General features: G+C 41.3%; 2 protein-coding genes and 1 long non-coding RNA gene across 5 annotated transcripts in view; 2 read left to right on the forward strand and 1 right to left on the reverse strand.

Annotated features, from left to right (window-relative positions):
- Window positions 1–290, forward strand: part of DNAJC2 (DnaJ heat shock protein family (Hsp40) member C2) — a 39,145-nt gene extending 38,855 nt beyond the window's left edge. For all 3 annotated transcript variants that reach the window (XM_029927752.1, XM_029927759.1, XM_029927769.1), the window contains one exon: window positions 121–290. In XM_029927752.1, the coding sequence (XP_029783612.1) occupies window positions 121–195 (75 nt within the window). In that variant the 3' untranslated portion in view covers window positions 196–290. The remainder of the gene's footprint in view (window positions 1–120) is intronic.
- On the reverse strand, window positions 208–15,495 carry PMPCB (peptidase, mitochondrial processing beta subunit). Its single transcript, XM_029927780.1, has 13 exons — window positions 15,375–15,495; window positions 14,049–14,189; window positions 13,077–13,163; window positions 12,589–12,718; window positions 8,064–8,262; window positions 7,622–7,701; window positions 4,877–4,989; window positions 3,064–3,207; window positions 2,109–2,269; window positions 1,015–1,100; window positions 845–933; window positions 611–686; window positions 208–524 (listed from the first exon to the last, which is right to left on the reverse strand). The coding sequence occupies exons 1-13, from the start codon at window positions 15,471–15,473 to the stop codon at window positions 460–462; spliced, it is 1,470 nt and encodes a 489-aa protein (XP_029783640.1). The 5' UTR covers window positions 15,474–15,495; the 3' UTR covers window positions 208–459.
- A 135-nt stretch (window positions 15,496–15,630) lies between these two features.
- The window catches only part of LOC115306426, a 10,473-nt gene continuing 6,473 nt past the window's right edge, over window positions 15,631–19,630 (forward strand). The window contains exon 1 of the long non-coding RNA XR_003915334.1: window positions 15,631–15,835. This is a non-coding gene — a long non-coding RNA (uncharacterized LOC115306426). The remainder of the gene's footprint in view (window positions 15,836–19,630) is intronic.

Consider the following 19,630-nt stretch of genomic DNA (forward strand, 5'->3'; position numbering starts at 1 on the left):
CTTTCCAACTCTGGCAGTAAATTCAGCCTTTTCGGTGGTGTCATAATATACAGATTTACCCAATTTGAATGTTTTACATACTTCTACCAAACACAATTTAACACCTTTCTCCCTTCCTAGGAACTCGTCGAGATGGTAAAAGCAAAGAAAGCTGCTCAAGAGCAAGTGCTGAATGCAAGCAGAGCCAAGAAATGACTTCTGACAATCTTTGTTGTATGTGCATTTTTATAATAAAACTGAAAATATTGTACAAATTTTCATTCTTAAAATTATACTTTGAGAATTTCAAAGTGTTCTGTTCACTGTGGTGGTCTTAATAGCCTTTCGAAGTCTGATACAGTATTTCCTTCAGAGTTCCAAGTATATATGTTATTTTTTTCCCAAGGGGCTGGTAGCGTAACACTTGCAAATGTTAGCTTTATAAATCTATTGGTTCCAAATATGTTGATTAGGAGCATTTTAATCCTGAAGCCAGCACATGTTACTGCGAATCTGGTTGAACTCTGGCAGTTGCTCAATGGGACCTAAGGATTAAAAGGCGGCAGTTAAAACCAAGTAAAAGACAAGGACTTAGGCATTCTGTACTTCAGAGAAAAGGAGTCCGGCTTACCAACAGCAGCAAGAGCTGGACTCTTATCATAAATATATTTGGTGCACACTTCTTGGATTGTCTTCGCATTTACAGCCTGAAATAGAGAAGATACTAGCGTTCAGCGCTTTTCATAGTAAAGACGCATTTTATACCTGGAACTTTTTAGAACCAAAGCAGGAATGTAGGACATACTTTCAGCTTTTGCAGTAAGGAACTTTTGTACAAGCCCCACAGTAGCTAAACACTACTTACATCAATTCTTGCTTCAAGCTCAGGGATGGGAATTCTTCTGTTATAGCATAACATTTGCCTGCCAATATCTTCACAGATTGGAGTGGAACCTGTTTACAAGAGGAGGAAAAACTTAAGTACTAAATTACAGACCAACCATATGAAAATAGAACTCAGGTCTTTATTCTTACCATCAAGTTGCAACAACATGTTTGTTTTCAGAAGATTTTTGGCTCGTGCAACTTCACTTTCGGTTACACTTGAACAGAGTCGCATCCTAAAAGCATTTGGAAACATCAAAATGTCAAGTGGTTTGAAATGACTGAATGAATGACAAAGACAAGACACTATGTTCTACATATTAGAGCACAACATACATGTAAATTATTATTTCAATGTAGTGAAGTTATTAATGATCCCAATAGCTACACAAAAGCTAAAGTAATACTGATTCTTTTCCTGGCACTGATTTTTTTCAATAATATGATTGCAGACAGAGGTTCAGTACAACATGAATGTAAGCTGACCACATTTTGAGAAATGCTACAATCACTTGAGATTTCATCAATCCTCATATTAGGATCTGATCTGCTATAAGATACAGGTCAGTGGACCACTAGGTTCTCACAAAAAATCCAGCTGACTTACCTACTAATTAAATTAACTTAACCCTAATGATTAACAGTTACACACACACCCCATAAGCCATATGAGAATGGTGAAGGAGAGGAACCAGAGGGAAGTGAAAGTTTTCCATGGAGCATGCATAGGCCTTTCTGCCTCGGTTTCAAAGCAATGGTTTTGAGTAAAACAATACGTTTTTCTTTTAGCAATAGCAACTTCAGATTCATCTGCCTAACACTACCATTCCAAACCAGGTAACTTGCAAACTTTTAAGAACTTTCTGAAGTAATCTGCTTCTTCAAGATTAAGAATTTTCTCTAAGTCAATTTCACAGGAGACTTAGAATACCTGTGATTATAAAAACCTGGCAATTAGCTAGTCGTCTTCTGTTGATTAAATGCTAAGATCACCATCAAAACTAATCACCAACAGGGTCAAAAAACAAATTTCTAGGGATGTCTGGGGGCCCTAGCTGGTCAAATGCCCGGCTCTTGATTTCAGCAGAGGTCATGATCTCACGGTTTGTGAGACAGAGCCCTGTGTTGGGCTCTGTGCTGACACTGGTGCAGAGCCTACTTGGGATTCTTTCCCGCTTTCTGCCCCTCCTCTGCTTACTCTCTTAAGAAAGAGTGTGAGTTCTAAACAAGATTTCTTTTCTTACCATTCTTTCTGAACAATACGTAGCATGTCTGCAACGGTGGCTGGCTCACAAACCATATAGATGCCCCATAATCCTGTATCTGTGTAGGAGGTGTTGAAAGACTGGAAGCTGTGGCAGAGGTTGCCGTGACAGGTGAGCTGGGCCAGCTTACTAGATAGATTCTGTGAGGGAAAAACCGTCCGAGAGAACTGTGGGCACACGTGCCCAGATTCCCAGCAAGCAAAATCAGTTCTGTGGCAAACAGTGAATGCCCCGAGAGGCGGAGTGTCTCAGTTTTATCTAGTGGCATCTAAATATGAAGTTAAAATTCAATGAGACCAAGAACCATACTGCTCTCACCAGCCCAGTGTACCCCCAGAGAAACTCAATGTAAAAAGCAACGAAGCCTTGTAATTCACACAGTAGCTGCATCACTTCTAAAATAATTCATTGCTGTTACCAACCCAATCTGTAGGGCTCTTGGCTGTGTATGCTTAAAGATTTAAAATTCTATTGCATGTAAAGCCTAAAATGTTTATATGAAGTATATTTTGTTGAAATCCTTGAGTACAAACTGTTTTGAAGTACTTTCAGACAGAAAAGGTACAAAAACAGAATGAGGAATTCCTTTATCCAAATTCCATAACAACTGTTATTTTACCATGTTTGCTTTATCCTTCTCTTTAACATATTTTTTCAACTGTTTGAGAGATGTGATTTCTTTTGTGTATGCTTCTAAAAAACCAAGGAGATTAACATCAAAACAGCGATTGAAACTAGAACATTAACACAGATAATGGTACTACCACTGAATTCTATCTTTATTCAAATTTTGATAATTATCCAATTTACAAACGTTATGGCACACACAAAAATCTTTCCTGGCCCAGGATGCCCTCCAGGATCAGTTTGTATTTTAAAACTCAAGACAGAGCTCCACCTTGTCATACAGAAAATTATTCTTAAAACCACTTACCATTCCTCCGCCAAAAGAGCGATCCCAGTTGCCAATCAGTGTGTTTGCAACCATGAGACATATTGTATCTGGATGTGCCCAACCGACAGCCTCAACAGCTATTGCAAGATGTGCCAAAGGCATCTTGTCATCCCTCACTCGAATCTAGTTAAAACAAAGACACCACAACTGTGGTTAAGAGTGCCCCTGTATGCAGCCTGCTGATTGTACGGGTTGCCCTAACGGACCTTGGAGACAGCTTTTTCTGGTGGACACTGAGGTTTGGCCTCATGCTTTCTCCAATCTAGGCTCCAGACAGGTATGCGGGGAAAGCCCCAGGGTCCACATTGGCCAAGTCATCATGTCCATCTGTACCAAGTTGCAGAACAAGGAGCATGTGATTGAGGCCCTCTGTAGGGCCAAGTTCAAGTTCCCTGGCCGCCAGAAGATCCACATTTCCAAGAAGTGGGGACATTACTAAGTTTAATGCGGATGAGTTTGAAAACATGGTGGCTGAAAAGCGGCTCATCCCAGATGGTTGTGGGATCAAATACATCCCTAATCGTGGCCCCTTGGACAAACGGTGGGCTCTGCACTCATGAGAGCCTCAGCAGTGCCCTCCCTGTTCATGCCCATCAATAAATCCTGCTTTCTGTCTAAAAAAAAAAAAGGAGCGCCCCTCTACAGGGGCGCCAGGCTGGCTCAGTTGGTTAAGCGTCTGACTCTTGGTTTCAGCTCAGGTCATGATCTCACGGTTTGGGAGATCGAGCCCCATGTCAGGCTCTGTGCTGACAGCGTGGAGCCTGCTTAGGATTCTCTCCCCACCTCGGCGCCTCCTCTGCTTATTACATCCTCTCCATCTCTCTCAAAATAAACTTGAAAAAAAAAAAAAAGGCTGCCACTGCCTAACAGGCTTAACAAGAAAGAAACACATCATGCCCCATTAGACTGAACACTAATCTGGAAAAATTTCTTGAGTTCTAGAAAGAAAACGTCACCAAAAGATCTGGAGTTGAAATACTACAGGGGCACTTGGGTGGCTTACCTGAGTGTCCGAGTCTTGATTTTGGCTCAGATGATGATCTCACAGTCTGTGGGATCAAATCCTGCGTTTTCACTGTCCTCTCTGCCTACCCCACCTCCCCCCATGCACGTCTGTCTGCTCTCAAACACTTAACTACAGACAGAGCCACCAGATGGTTTCCTGGTCAAAAAGGATTGCTTTATTTCACTGGCAGAAATCAGGAATATTCTAATTTCTAACAGTGACACACTATTTTCTAATAGGGACACAGGCTTATTTTTGTCCCACCAATGCTACAGTTCTATGCATCTGCCAACATCAGACCACTTTCAATACACTCCTTCAAGCACCATCCCTAATGTGGCAAACTAGGCCTCTGAGCTCATGGCTCAGAGGTGACAGACAAGTAGCAGATTCTCTGCAAGTTCTGGCTCTAACAGCTACTTCCAGAAATGCAATGTGAGCAGAACTTAGGAATAAACCTGATGTCAAAGGCACAATCTGGGGGGTTTTAAAAATAAAAACACTTTAATAAAAGCTCACCATATATAACTGGGCATAGTGTGAAAGAGAAAAAGACCATATTACCACATTCCCTTCAAAACCTTGTTTCCTTATTAGGAAAGTAAGTAGTTAAATAACATGGAATATAAACAAATCCATCCTTTTCCCTTTTTCTATGTTTCAATTTAAGCCTCTGGTTTCTTCCATTTTACTCCTGTTAAAAATAAGCACATTTTGTACACTCATTCATAAATACAACCCAAGAAACCCAAAGGGCTAAATACTAGCTAAGGAGGGTCGCCCTACCTCACTTCCTGTGAATTTGCAGGGAGGCAGAGCTGGTGTTTCTCCTTTGGGTGTGGACAAAGAGTCACCAAAATGAAACTTGGCTAACTCAAGCAGTTCATCATGGGAAACTCCTAAATTGAAGGAAAATATTTCATAGATCTAGTAGCAATACAATCTACAGCAGACCAATAGCTGCCAAACTTCACAATAAGCGCAAGGTGGTACCATGTGATCAGAGTTACACACAACTGCGTGCACTCACTGAAAGCCACTTGAGAGTGAGCTCACACAGCATGGCTGCCCTGCTGCCGCAAGGCGGCGGCACAGCGCTCTGTGGAACAATGAACACACCACTGCTCAGGATAAGACAGCTGGACAAGAACACATTTTATACAAAACGATGTTATATTTACTAAAAGTCCTAGAATGCAAATTAGCCAAAAGTCCCTCTTCAATAATTGTTTTGAAGTAGAAAAGAATATAAATATGAGCTGTATCTCATTTAAAGAAGGCTGGATACATAAATATGCTTTGTTCTCTGAGCTCTGCTATCAGAATACAGCAATGAAAATCCAAAAGAATTTCATCTAAATTTCTGAGTAAATCCAGAGCTATCCAAACATTCACTGCTGGCCCTCCAAAATTTGAGGATTACTTAGATTCCAGGGGCACCTGGGTAGCTCAGTCAGTTTAGCATTTGACTTTGGCTCAGGTCATAATCTCACAGTTCATCAGTTCGAGCCCACTTCAAGTGAACACAAGGCCCACATCGGGTGAACCCCACTTCTTTCTCTTTGCCCATCATGGGATTCTCTTTCCCTCTTTTCTCTCTGCCCCTCGCTCACTTGTGTCCTCTCCCTCACTCACTCAAAAAAAAAACAAACCCATAAATACAAGGATAAACTTAGGCATGTGCAAGTGCTTTTAAAAATACGGTCATGAATTATTTATAGGAAACATTCCTTACATTCCTTTAGAATGTAAAAGCACAACTCACACCCATTATTTTCCAAACAAATCTGGGGTATAAAACAAGACAGTGTGTGATCATATGTTTTCAGAAGAGCCACCTTGAATATCAATCCAGACAGTAACAAAACAACATGGAGACCCCGAAGCTCCAAGAATGACAAGCAGAGTAAAAAACCACGAACACGCGCAGTTCTCAGCCCGTGACAACACCAACTTCCACTGCTTTATTCATGTCACCTACTGCCCTCCCGATCAGACATTCCAGATAGTCCTTCTGCTCCCACACCTCTCCTGATCCTCATCCACAAGGCAGGGGAGCCAGGAAACTTCTCAGTGAGGCTGGGTCTGGTCTTTCATTGATTTTAAGATGCCACTGTTTATAAGGCTCATCATCACTTATGTACTAAAAAGACAAAATGCTAACTAACACAGGACAGGCCATTCTTCAGCAAGGTCGAAATGAACCTACTAATTCCAAAAAAACCAAAAAGCCATCGTGTCCACGTGCCACGGCAGACCCCCCCAGTGCAGTGGATAAGGCCTCGCCTAAGTCTCCATGTTTCCAAGGCAGTTTCGCATGTGGACCCCAGTCGGCACCAGCCACTTTAGAAACACTGTCTCTCCAGAGAATTTCAGAGGGCGCTGCCAGCTCTACAAAGGTTCAGCTTGAGAAACTACTGAATAAACTGTTAGAGATCATTAACCCTCGTTTCCATTTTCTCCATTACTCCCAAGTAATTAGCTCAGAAGTCTAACTAGTGCAACTGGAATTTTAATTTATTGTCAGTTTTTAAAAAATTTTTTTTAAATGTTTTATTTATTTTCGATAGAGAGAGAGACAGAGCATGAGACGGGGAAGGATAGAGAGAGAAGGAGACACAGAACCGGAAACAGGCTCCAGGCTCTGAGCTAGCTGTCAGCCCAGAGCCTGACGCGGGGCTCGAACCCGCAAACGTGAGATCTGACCTGAGCCAAAGCCAGAGGCTTAACTGACTGAGACACCCAGGCGCCCCTTATTGTCAGTTCTAAAGACAGAAAAATTAAATTTACACAAAAGAAAACTCCATCTATCTTTGTTTGGCCTAAAAAGACAAAGTGAAAACAAAATTGGAAACCAATAAAATGTACTATTTGCCTACATTCAGACTGCCTCAAAATCTAGCAGAATCTAATGTGAATTTTCTTTTATTTACTGGCTTCAAACATCCCCAAGAAGCCTTGTCCTGAAGCCACTGCCATGTTTGGATTCCCTTTAAACACTCTCATAGCTCCCTACACACTCCCCCTTCTCAGTAATTAGCAGAGCTACTGAATGAACCAAGCAAAGAATGAACAACATATCTATTTCACACCTGAGGGTGAAGTTAGTTCTCCAGAAATAACTTAAAATCCCAAGAGATCACCATACGCTAGCACACTGACCTCCAAGTGTCATGACCTCATGTGCCCCTTCTATGCAAATTATATGTGTACACTTCTGTCTATAAGTCTATTTTTTAATAGGTTTTTTAACCTTCTCATCTACTGATGAAAAGACAGAAAGTCAATTTCCAGTGTTCCACATTCTGTTTATATAGCATACCAAACAATTTGCTCTATAGATAGAAAATCCCAGGACATCTCCCAACAGGATCAAACGAATAAGCGCAACACTCTATGATTGTGTTTAGAACAGTCACAGAAATTTATTTTTTATTTAGATTCAAGTTAGTTAACATACAGTGTAGTCTTGATTTCAGGAGTAGAATTTAGTGATTCATCACTCAGTGACAGAAATTTAAATCGACTCACCTCCAGCAGCGGCAAGCACTATTCTTGGCCCTTTATAATGTGTGGTTATGTAATCCACCAAGTCCTTACGATTTATAGATCTGTAAATGGGGTCAGAAAAGCAATGTAAAAGGAAACTTTTCACAGATCTTCATATACTATACCTGAAATTAAACTGGACCTTAAAGATACTGTAAGTTAAATGCAGTCAGAAATAGGATATAGACAATAGGTATCAACAAAGTTAAAGAAGAATTTCAACTTTTTTATCTCAAGAACAAAGAACCGATACGTTCACGTGTTATTTCAGTACTACCCATGGGCCCACACACCTGGGGCTACAATGTGGCTACCTATGATTTCATTCAGTTTATCAGGGAGGAAATATTACATTGAAATGTCTGACTGTTAACTTTCAAAACTCAAAGTTTTCCCCAAAAATAATCTTGAGAATTATACCTACTTGATATTTTCAGTTGGTCCCAAAATTGTCCGTCCAAGTGCAGTATTTTGATAAGCCGTGGCATGTAGATAATCAAAAACGACTTCCTGCAAATTGGTTTCAACTTCCTGCATCTCCCTAAGGATCACTCCACGTTCACGTTCAATCTCTGCTTCTCCCAATGTACTGTTTTGTATTATATCAGCAAGAATTTCTACAGCTAATTATAAAACAAGAAACATTACGAGTCTTAATTTTCAAAATTAAAATCTATTAAACTAGCATCAGAAACCATGATACTGACCATCATTCAATTTTGAGTAAATGATTAAACTAGGAAGAAACAAATTTACTGTATATTCCATATGCCTAAAAGTACATTAAAATTAAAAATGTAAAATATAAACCCCTATGGTAAAGAAAAACTTGGAGAAAATTCCCAACACTTGTAATGACTCTACCACTTTAAACATGACACGCGTGTATCTTGTTCCTTATGAAAATTAAAAAATCAGAAAATTATCTGTATAAGAACATTTAGTAGATACAGAGGATCCACAGCACCCAAATATTTGCTACCCCAGCTCCCACAGCAGTGATGCTGCTGTACAAACAAGCCAATACAAACCAGTCTAAAATACACCCCCATGAACCACTTACAGAATTAGCATCCTCTCAAATATCCTTCCCCACTTAATCCTCGTGTCTGCTCCCAACCATCTGATCCATGTTGGCTACATTCTCACCATTAACGAAGTCACTGATAAATTATGATCCAACAGAAATGGAAAGTTAACATAGGAAGAAAAGGACAGGTATCCCAAAAGAGATACATACTACTACCAAAGGATTAAAAGTGACCCCTGGGAAAAACTGATTAAGCCCTCATTTGTATAAGAATGGCCCTAATTTGCAAAAAGTAAACTCAAGGATATCATGTTATACTATAAAATTATATGGTTTTCCAAAAAGGAAAAACCTAATCTATTCTTTAAGAATTCACCAGGGCACCGGGGTGGCTCAGTCGGTTAAGCATCTGACTTGGGCTCAGGACATGATCTCACAGTTCACAAGTTCATGCCTCACATCGGGCTGTGTGCTGAGAGCTAGCTCAGAGCCTGGAGCCTGCTTCGGATTCTGTCTCCCTTTCTCTTTGCCCCTCCCCTGCTCAGGCTCCCTCTCTCTCAAAAATAAACATTAAGAAAAAAAACAAAAGAAGAATTCATACAGGCACCTGGGTGCCTCAGATGGTCAAGTGTCCAACTCTTGGTTTCAGCTCAGGTCATGATCTCAAAGCTTGGAGGTTTGAACCCCGTGTCTGGTTCAGTGCTATCGGTGTGGAGCCTGCTTGGGATTCTCTCTCCCTCCTTCTGTCTCTACCCATCCCCTGCTCGCCCTCTCTCAAAAGTAAATATATTAAAAAAAAAAAAAAAAAAAAGAACTAGTTGTAATCACAATCTAAATTTTAACAAATATAAAACATGAATAATCTTTAGTTTCATTTTACTCTACTGAAAACTTTCATTTCTTGTTTCAGGTTCACTTTAAGGGGCCTTGTCTCAGAAGCAATTATGTTCAAATATCAACGGCCTCCCAATTACCTATAGATTGCCCAGCATGATGAAACAGAATTCTAGGCCGAAGCAAGCTGGAGCAGAGATCGTGACCAAAGGGAAAAAATATAAAACCAAATAAAAACCTCTGTCCAGATAAGAACCAGAAGCCATGATGAGTGAGGAAAAGGCCAAAGACAGAGGAATCCTCTGTGAAGACACTCCTGTAACAGGGGATTGGTAGTCTAGTCTGTATATGCTAAAGGGGAAGTTCGTATTTCCTGGAGTTTATGTTTTAATCAGAATCTTTCTTTTCAGTGTATATTTAATATTATATGTATTAAGGGGCGCCTGGGTGGCTCAGTCAGTTAGGCGTCTGACTTTGGCTCAGGTCATGACCTGAGGGTTCCGGAGTTTGAGCCCCACGTCAGGCTCTGTGCTCACAGCTCAGAGCCTGGAGCCTGCTTCAGATTCTGTGTCTCCCTCTCTCTCTGTTCCTCCCCCAGACTCCCTCGCTCTCAAAAATAAACATTTTTTAAAAATTAAAAAACACACATTATGTTTATTAGTATCACAGTACATGTATTTAATTTGTAATACACTGGGGCGCCGGGGTGGCTCGGTTCGTGAAGCATCCGACTCTTGGTTTTGGCCCAGGTTATGATTTCCTGGTTCATGAGTTTGAACCCCAAGTCGGGCTCCGCAATGCTGGTGCAGAGACTGCTTGGATTCTCTCTTTCCCTCCCTCACTACCCCTCCCCTAGTCGGCTCAAATGCTCTTTCTCTCAAAATAAATAAGTAAACTTTTAAAAAAAGTTCTAATACACCGATAGTGATGATCAAGGGGCACATGGGTGGCTCAGTCAATTAAATCTCCAACCCTTGATTTCGGCTCAGGTCATGATCTCATGGTTCATGATTTCAAGCCCCCAAGCTTGGGATTCTCTCTCTCTTCCCCTTCCCTGCTCATGGTCACACATTCTCTCTCCCAAAATAAAAAAAAACTTAAAAAAAAAAACAAAAAACCTTAAAACAAAATGGGAAGATATCAATACACATTTTCCCCAAAGATGACAGACAGATGGCCAAAAAGCACAAGATCCTCAATATCACTCATCATCAGGGAAATGCCAAACAAAACCACTACACCTGACACCTGTCAGAATTGCTGTTAACAAAAAGACACCAAAAAACAAGTACTGACAAGGATATGGAGACAGGGAAACCTTTAAGTACTGTTGGTTGGAATGTAAATTGGTGCAATTACTCTATAAAAGTATGGAGGCGCCTTAAAGGAACTAAAAATAAAAGACACCAGGGGCGCCTGACTGGTTCAGTCGGTTAAGCATCCGGCTTCAGCTCAGCTCATGATCTCACAGTTCCTGGGTTCGAGCCCCGCAACAGGCTCTGTGCTGAATGCCTGCTCAGAGCCTGGAGGCTGCTTCAGATTCTGTGACTCCTTCTCTCTCTGCCCACCCGTGTTCATGCTCTGTCTCACTCTCTCAAAAATAAATAAATGTAAAAAAAATGTTTTTAAATAAAAATAACAATAATAAAAGACACTAGAAGATCCAGCAATTCCACTTCCAGGTATTTATACAAAGAAAACAAAAACACTAATTCAAAAGATATGTGCACCCTCACGTTCACTGCAGCGTATTATCTATGACAGCCAAGATACGGAAACAACATGTGTCCATCAGTGGAAGAGTGGACAAGGAAACTGTGGAATGGAATATTCTACAATGGACTACTACTCGGCCACAAAAAAAGAATAAAATCTTGTCATTTGCTACAACACAGACGGACTCCGAGGGTATTATGCAATGTGAAGTTAGACAGAAAAAGGCAGATCTCCTGCATGTGGAACCCAAACAAAACAGAACAAGTTCAGATAAAACATACCAGGGGGTGCCAGATGCAACCAGGAGAAATGTGTGATCTCTTTTCGTAGGGATTTTTTTATTCTAAGTTGAATTTTTAAAAAATTAATAGAAAGGAAAATAAGAAGTATACTCCAAGATGAGGAACTAAGTGTACAAATGCAGTAAAAAAAAAAAAGGTGGTTTTTGTTTTTTAATTTTTTTAATGTTTATTTTTGAGAGAGACAGAGAGAGCACAAGCAGGGGAAGGGAAGAGAGAGAGAGAATCCAAAGGAGGCTCCCTCCAGGTTCTGAGCTGTCAGCACAGAGCCCAACGTGGAGCTCGAACTCACCCATTGTGAGATCATGACCTGAGCCAAAGTCTGTCAGGCGTCCGACTTTGGCTCAGGTCATGATCTCAAGGCTGGTGAATTCGAACCCTGAGTCGGGCTCTGTGCTGACAGCTCAGCCCCTGGAGCCTGCTTTGGATTCTGTGTCTCCCTTTCTCTCCCTGCCCCCTCCCACTCCCGCTCCCTCTCCGTCAAAAATAAACATTTAAAATAATAAAATAAATAAAAACTACAGAAAATTTAAAAAGCCCAGTAGTCTACAGTGATAAAGCGAAGGGGGAAAAAGGAGGCAGTAAAAAGCATACAATTAAAAATATTTCCCTACATAGGAGTGGCTCTGGAGAAAAGCTTTTTTTTTTTTGGACAGTGAGAAAAAGCACAAGAAGGAGGGACAGAGGGAGAGTGGGGGAGAGAAGGGGAGAGGTATAGGGAGAGGGAAGGAGGGAGAGACACACACACACACACACTCCTAAGCAGGCTCCACATCAGCACACTGACGTGGGATCCAACCCCATGACCCTGGGATCACGACCTGAGCCAAAATCAAGAGTCAGACACTCAACCAAGCCAGGCTGGCACAAGCCTTGCAGCCTATAACTACTTGATACCATTTGTCCTATTTGGAGGAAAAACAGGTATCCCCCCGGCCCCACCCAGAGTTTGGTTCATTTTTTCACATTTCTGGGGGTTACTCTTTCACAACAGACATATTAAACCAGTACTAGGTTATTTTTAAACTCTTGTAAAAATTACCTATCTGCAGTATACATAATCACAATACCTCTTGGCAAATCCTTAGAGAAGGCTTTGGCATAATATACAGTCTGCTCTCTGGAGGTATAGGCATTGAGATGAGCACCCATGTTTTCAATCTCAAGTTCCAGATCTAACTGGGATCTCTTTTTGGTGCCCTGAAACAAAACAGAAAAAGAAAAGAAAATTTTGATACCTTCCTTTCTCTCTCATCTATTCTAAAGACTTCAGGCAATGAATATGAGGACATAAGGCAGGTCAGTTTCATGCAAGGACCAAATCTGATTCCTAAAGTGCATCAGTGGTGTAGATGACCCTGACATCCCAAGAGAAAAATCCTTGTTTCAACTCTACAAAACAACTTTGAGTACTACAGGTAATTATCCTGGAAAAAAGAAAAGATTAAAATAAATAAATTATACTGTTGAAGCAGTTCTCCTTGCCTTAGAATGGTATTTTGTGCTTAATGCATCTTAAAAAAAAAAAAGCGCTTTTTTATAAAGGCTTGCAACTGACCTTGAAAGCCATATGCTCCAAAAAGTGAGCTGTGCCATTATTCTTCTCATTTTCATACCGACTTCCAGCGTCAATCCAGAGCCCAACCTGAAAACAATCAAGGAAAAATTAAATAAAACATCACTTTCTCTCTTCTGGGGAGATGGAGAAGGAGCAGTCGCCTTCTTCTTCTTTTTTTTTTTTTAACAAATGCTTTCCAGTCTTAGCACTACAGGTTTCTTGACTTGAGTGGATCGATAACACATTCCAAGGAACTAGGAGATTTAAAAACTTTGATCATTAGGCTACCGCTGGGTGCTAAAATACCTGCTTGCCAGCTTCATGGAGGACCCAGATTTTCAGCCACACTTGTTACTACAGCCAATTAACAGCTACAATACACACAACATCAGAGACTGCCAGAAAAGTCTAGGTTCAAATCCTGGCTCTGTCGTGTTTTAGCTGTGTGACTTGAACAAGACCATTTAACTTCTCTCAGCTTGCCCCTTAACTGTAAAATGGGTGTTGGTGCCTGCCTACTAGAAAGAACTATTTTAAAAGACAAATAGAGGGCACCTGGCTGGCTAGGTCAGCGGAGCATCTGGCTGTTGGTCTCAGGGTTTTAAGTTTGAGCCCCACGTTGGATGCAGGTATTACTTAAAAATAAAAACTTTAAAGATCACATAAGACAGTATATGCAAAAACAGGTGGCACAGAGTAGCCTAGAGAATGTACTTCTTTCGTTATTATAAACGCTAACAATAAACACATAATTGGCTCCAAGAACTAGATGTAGACCCTTAAACAAAGCACATATGCATCCAGTATGGAAGTATCACAGGAAGAAAGATTCACAAATGAGACTCACCTGTCAAGGCCAAACAACTGCCCCTATTTTTCAACCACCATCCAACTAAAAAGTTTAGATTAAAATAAATATCTGCCCTCTCCTAAGGATCGAACACTTCAAGAGTGGTTGCTGGGGTCACTTACTGTGCATGTTGAGAGCCCAGAGTCTTCAGACGCCACCCGGAGTCCATTGTCCAAACGTGTCACTCGTGTTTCGGGAACATTCAGAACAACCTGTGTAGCAGCCTGTGTATTTCTCCATCTGTTCCCTCCAAAATATAGTGACTGGTTGGGGGTGAAGGAGTGGGAGAGAGGGAGCAAAACACATCACTCTTCTGATATTAAATGTTGGGGAGAAAATTAAATCTACCCCCAAAGGCTCTATACTCTTTCCTCAACTTTTGTTCCACTGGGATCCACCCCTTTGCATGGCTTAGGAACCTTAACTCTCCTAAAGCCACTAACAAGCCTGCAAACATGCCCTCCCTTTAGGGAAAACAAGCATTATAATCATTACCCAGAGAGAAATTGCTTTTACTTCAGTACCTCTCCTAAAAAAAAAAAAGTTTAACATTCATTATAGAGGGAACCAGGGACGGGGGAGCCAAGAAAGGGAAAGAAAACTGTAAAAATATCTGTACATTATAAAAGAATGAGATTTAGGATTTCACTGTTCAAGAAAAGCAAAAAGTTTTGGAAAAGGTAGAAAAAGACAAGATAGGAAGAAGGGCAGATGCTCATGAGATACTCTGGCTGATTTGTTTCCTACGGACCATTCGCCTGTCCGCAATTTTTCTTCTCCTACAGACACGCGTTGAAGTCCCTCCCACAGACCTTGGAGAAAGCTAGAGGTTCTCATGAGAAAAACATATACACACAGACAAAACTGTCCTTTAGCTACCCCGGGGTTCGCAGGAAGCACAGCTGAGGACGAAACTCAGCCTTAGACAAAAAGAGAACTCGGGGCGCCGGGGTGGCTCAGTCGGTTAGGCCTCCGACTTCGGCTCAGGTCAGATCTCACATTCGTGGGTTCGAGCCCCGCATCAGGCTCTGTGCCGACAGCTAGCTCAGAGCCTGGAGCCTGCTTCTGGTTCTGTGTCTCCTTCTTTCTCTGCCCCACCCCCTCTCATGCTCTGTCTCTCTCTGTATCAAAAATAAATAAAACATTAAAAAAAAAAAGAAAACTCTAGTCTCACTTTTTAATTTCTCCCAATTCGCAACCACTGTGCTTTTAGTCACAAACACGCACTCTTTATGACTCCTGGGCATCTGCGGGGTAAAGGGTCAGCAAACAGTGTCATCCCACACTTCACCGGCAGGTCACGGGCGCCCGGTGCCCCACCAGCCGTGGGGGTGCGGGGCGCCGACTCCGCCGCTAGGCCGGGCGCCCGCGACTCAGGTCCGCCGCGCGGGCTCCGGCGGCAAAGGCCCGGTCTCGCGCGGCACCCAGACAAGTGAAAATAAGCTCACCCTCCTGGCAGGGCCTCCAACCGGAAGCCTCTCCGTGAAACCCCAAAGTCGCCGCCGCGCCGCGGGCAACAGCACCCCTCGGGCCGCCGCTGCCGCCATCTCCGCCGGGGACTCTTTAGAGGAGGTGCTTCCGGGGTCGTGACCTGATGTCCCTACGTAAGTGGGCTCCACCTTGCGGCCAAGATGGAAATGACACTCTTCGAAGCGGTCATGGAAGAAATGGAGCTATGCTTGGTGCTGAGCTGTGGGCCCCTAATACTACCAATTAGGGACTCGGTAGAAGTTCTCGTATTTTCAGTTACTTAGATCGCCTATGGCGTGCGAGGCGCAAATGTGGAGGAGTTAAAGGTAACCTGGTGCGACCTATTATCCCATTGGTGGCTGGAATTGATTGGACAAAGTGGAAGAGGATCCAAAACTCACTGTCCTCAAGGAAGCATCTACTGGGAGAGACAAGCAAGGTGAGAAGAGGGAAGGATGTGCCATTGTTGACCCTTATTCACTCTTAAACACTTTACTGTCTGGTTCATTTCATTCCATGGAGATTGCTCTTGGTGAGGCTACTAATTGCTTAAAGACAGGCGCTTGTCAGACCTTATCTTACAGTTCTATTGCAGAATTTGACATCATAGGTCTCTTTGAAATTTTCTTATTGTATCTTAGAGGTCCTCCTTCTTTTCATAGTATTTTCCTCTTTACTTTCTTGGACAGCTGTTTATTCACAGATCTCTCACTGTTCTAACTTGCTATTCTTATGCTCATTTTACACCTGTAAAATGTAGAAATTATGGTAAAAACTTGCCTGAGGTCACCATGCTAACAAAAATGCTAAAAGTTTTTTTTTAATGTTTATTTATTCCAGAGAGAGACAGAGCATGAGCAAGGGGGGCGGGTTGCAGAGAGATAGCGGGAGACGCAGAATCCATGCTGCTGTCAGCATGGAGCCCGAGGCAGGACTCAAACTCAAGAACCAAGAGATCATGACCTGAGCTGAAGTTGGATGCTTAACCAACTGAGCCACCCAGGTGCCCCCCGCCACAAAGCCTGTGTTCTTAAACACTATGCCATTTTGCCCTCAAAGTTGGTGTTCCTTATGTTTATGGACCTGGGCCTTTTCTACTGCACAATCTTCCTAACAGTTTTACTTCCATATAAGCACTTCCCTGTCTAACCACCCAGGACTTTCTCTTGCGCTCCAGGCCCTCTTAACCGTTCAATGACCAGAAAACTATAATTGAATATCCTATTGACATCTCAATATCAACTTGTCCAAAATACAATTCACTGTCTTGCCCTAAGTTTTTCCCTATATATCCAATGCAAAAAATAGCCAACGAGACTTCCATTCACCCAGACATCCAAACCAGAAACCTGGATTTCATCATCAGCTCCTCTCTTTTTCCACCATCCATATCCAATGATAAACCCTTACCCTGCTTCTTGAATTTGTTCTAGCCCCTTTGCCACAGTTTTTCACATTGTTGTCCAAAGGATATTCTTAGAATGCAACATTTAGCATGACAATCCCATTATGAAAAATCCTCCAGTAACTTCATGGTCAGGATAAAGTGAAGGCTCCTTAGTATGGTAGATAGGACCCTTCATGATCTGACTCCCACTTATCTTTCTAGGCTCATTTGTGCCACCTACCCTCTCTGCTAGGATTCACAGCTTCAACACACACTCTGTTACATAATAAGGACAGCCAAGGTTATTTCTTCTTATTTCCAAAACAAATGTGTGGTAACTTTAATAACGAAATACAAACACGCAAGTATATATACAAAAATATTTAGGTATGATCCCAGGAAACATCTGAGAAAATTTAGCACATTTTAACTCAAAATTAATTTGGAATGTCAGGGGAAATGACAGAATAAAGACCTCCAGAGGTTTTCTCTTTTTCTCATAAAAGAAATGAGAAAACTTGCTTAAAAAATGGTTAGAAGCACCATTTTCAGAACTCTAGAAATTAAACAAAGTCTTGAAGTAATCTGGGGAGTTTTTATTTAATAAAAACAGCTAAACTTCAAGAAGAGTAAGCTTTATAGTGTGTTAAGTTGTCTTATCCTGAACCCCTTCCCTCTAACTTCACGGTTGTCTTGGAAAGCCACATCCCACAACCATGATGAAAATCAGCAGCCTGGCATCCACCAGAGGAGGCAGAATGGGACTCAAGTTCCTTCGAGGCCCCAAACCCAGAGAATTGGAATTATTTGACCTATCCTGTGGTTCCTTGGAAGATCTCACTTGCAAGTTTGTCTTTGTTTGACCTGACTCAGAGCAAAAAGTCTTTTGCTGGGGGTGCTGTCAAAAATATTTAGAAGTTCTTGTTTTACTCTGTGGCTGCCTGGAGGTGGTAGATAACAGCAGGAGCAAACAATAGCTAAAACAAAAAGCTTAAAAAGAAAGGCTAAGGCCTGAGATGTCTATAAAGGCTTTGAAAAGCTCAGACATATCCCTGGGAGCTCTCCAAGGCCAAACACATTTGGACAACTGTGTACATAGCCAGCGGTATACACCTGCCCAGGAAAGACCTGAGAAGGCCTTGAACCCTCCTTGATGTCTGACCTTGCAGCTCTATACGAGCAGGAAGTGAAGACTAAGGCATAGATGTCAACTGCCTAGCTAAGCATTGATGGTATGCCACACACAGAGCTCCTGAGCAAAGACAGAGGGGACGCTGAGCTGGCTTTGTCTGCTGAGCATGCAGTGATCTTGGAGTAGTGAGTTTGAGCCCCTCATTGGGTGTAGAGATTCCTAAAATAAATAAATGTTAAAAAATTAATAAAAATATTTTTAAAAAACCAAACACAAAGACTGGGAAAGTCATTGTTTCTAGGCTTCTAAGGAAGTAGCTGTCCAATCATTAGCTGACTGTTAAGCTAACCAGGCAGACATCAGCAGTCTCACATGACTTTAAGGAATTTATTCAGAAAAGTCACTAAGCAAACAAACAAAAGCAAACAGCAACAACGAAGCCTGGGTCAGGAGTAGAATCAGATATTCACAATTGACACACTATATTCTTTAGAATGTCCAGTTGTAATAAAAAAAATTACAAGATATGCAAAGAACTAAGAAAATATGGTAATATTCAGCGGGGTGGGGGGTGGGGATCAATAGAAAATGTCCCCACAGGAGGACACCCCAACTGAGTGACTCGGTTGAACATCTGACTTCAGCTCAGTTCACCATCTCCTGGTTTGTGGGTTTGAGCCTCCACATCAGACTCTGTGCTGACAGTTTGGAGCCTGGAGTCTGCTTCAGATTCTCTGTCTCCATTTCTCTCTGCCCCTCCCATGCTCTTGTGCTCTCTCTCTCTCTCTCTCAAAAATAAATAAACATTGAAAAAAATTTTTTTAAGAAAATGTCCCCACAGAAGGCTAGACATTGGACTTGACAAAGGCTTTTAAATAAAACATTTAAAAATGTTCACAGAAGTAAGGGAAACAATGTCAATAAATAAATAAATAAATAAATAAGAAAGTATGAGGATGATGGCTCACCAAATATACAATATCGATAAACAGAAATCATTATTTTAAAGAAAACACACAAATCTGGAATTGAAAAATACAATAACTGAAATGAAAAATTCACTAGAAGGATTCAAAAGCAGACACGAACTGGTAGGAAGGAAGAATCAGAGGATTGAAGATAGGTCAGCTAAGATGATCAGACTGAAGAATTAAAAAAGAATAAAGTTTTCAGAAGTCTCTAGCTTCAAGAAAAGCAAGCAGTGAGTAGTGCTTAAGAAAAATTGATTCTGTATCTAATGGATAGTTGATACCTGTCACAACACAGCATTTTATATACTGTTAAGTGAAACTGCAATACAATCTAAGTTTATTTTGGGAGTGTTGGCTGTATCACTGGATTTAATGAAATGGTTAGAGGTGCAGTAGGCAGGACTTTGAGTAGATAATGATAGAAAATGCAAAATGATTCATGATGTAGTTTCATCTTAGCTTGCGCAAACCATGCAGTATTTAATACAGAGTAGCAGAATATTTACTGTTGAAGCTTGAAAAGATGTGAGTTCTTTGTGTGCAATCTTTCATTTATGCATGTGAGAGGGTTTTCTTTTCTTAATATTTTTACATTGTAGTACTTGTTTTGCTTGTTGGGGTGTTTGCTTATTTAATACATTCCGTCAAGGACAGAAATTACATGCTGTTGTTTTTTTTCCCATAGGAAGTGTGTCTTGGGTTTTTCCCTTATTATTTTCTTTACTTTTTTTTTTCCTCTTCTTT

Source organism: Suricata suricatta, chromosome 2 (genome assembly GCF_006229205.1).
Source record: "Suricata suricatta isolate VVHF042 chromosome 2, meerkat_22Aug2017_6uvM2_HiC, whole genome shotgun sequence".
Lineage (NCBI taxonomy): Eukaryota > Metazoa > Chordata > Mammalia > Carnivora > Herpestidae > Suricata > Suricata suricatta.

Coding starts and splice junctions, on each gene's coding strand:
- PMPCB (XM_029927780.1), bottom strand. CDS start 15,473: ATGGCGGCAGCGGCGGCCCGAGGGGTGCTGTTGCCCGCGGCGCGGCGG. Junction 13,164..14,048: donor CTGGGCTCTCAACATGCACA/GTAAGTGACCCC, acceptor GATTGTTTTCAG/GTTGGGCTCTGGATTGACGC. Junction 687..844: donor AGCTTGAAGCAAGAATTGAT/GTAAGTAGTGTT, acceptor TCTCTATTTCAG/GCTGTAAATGCGAAGACAAT.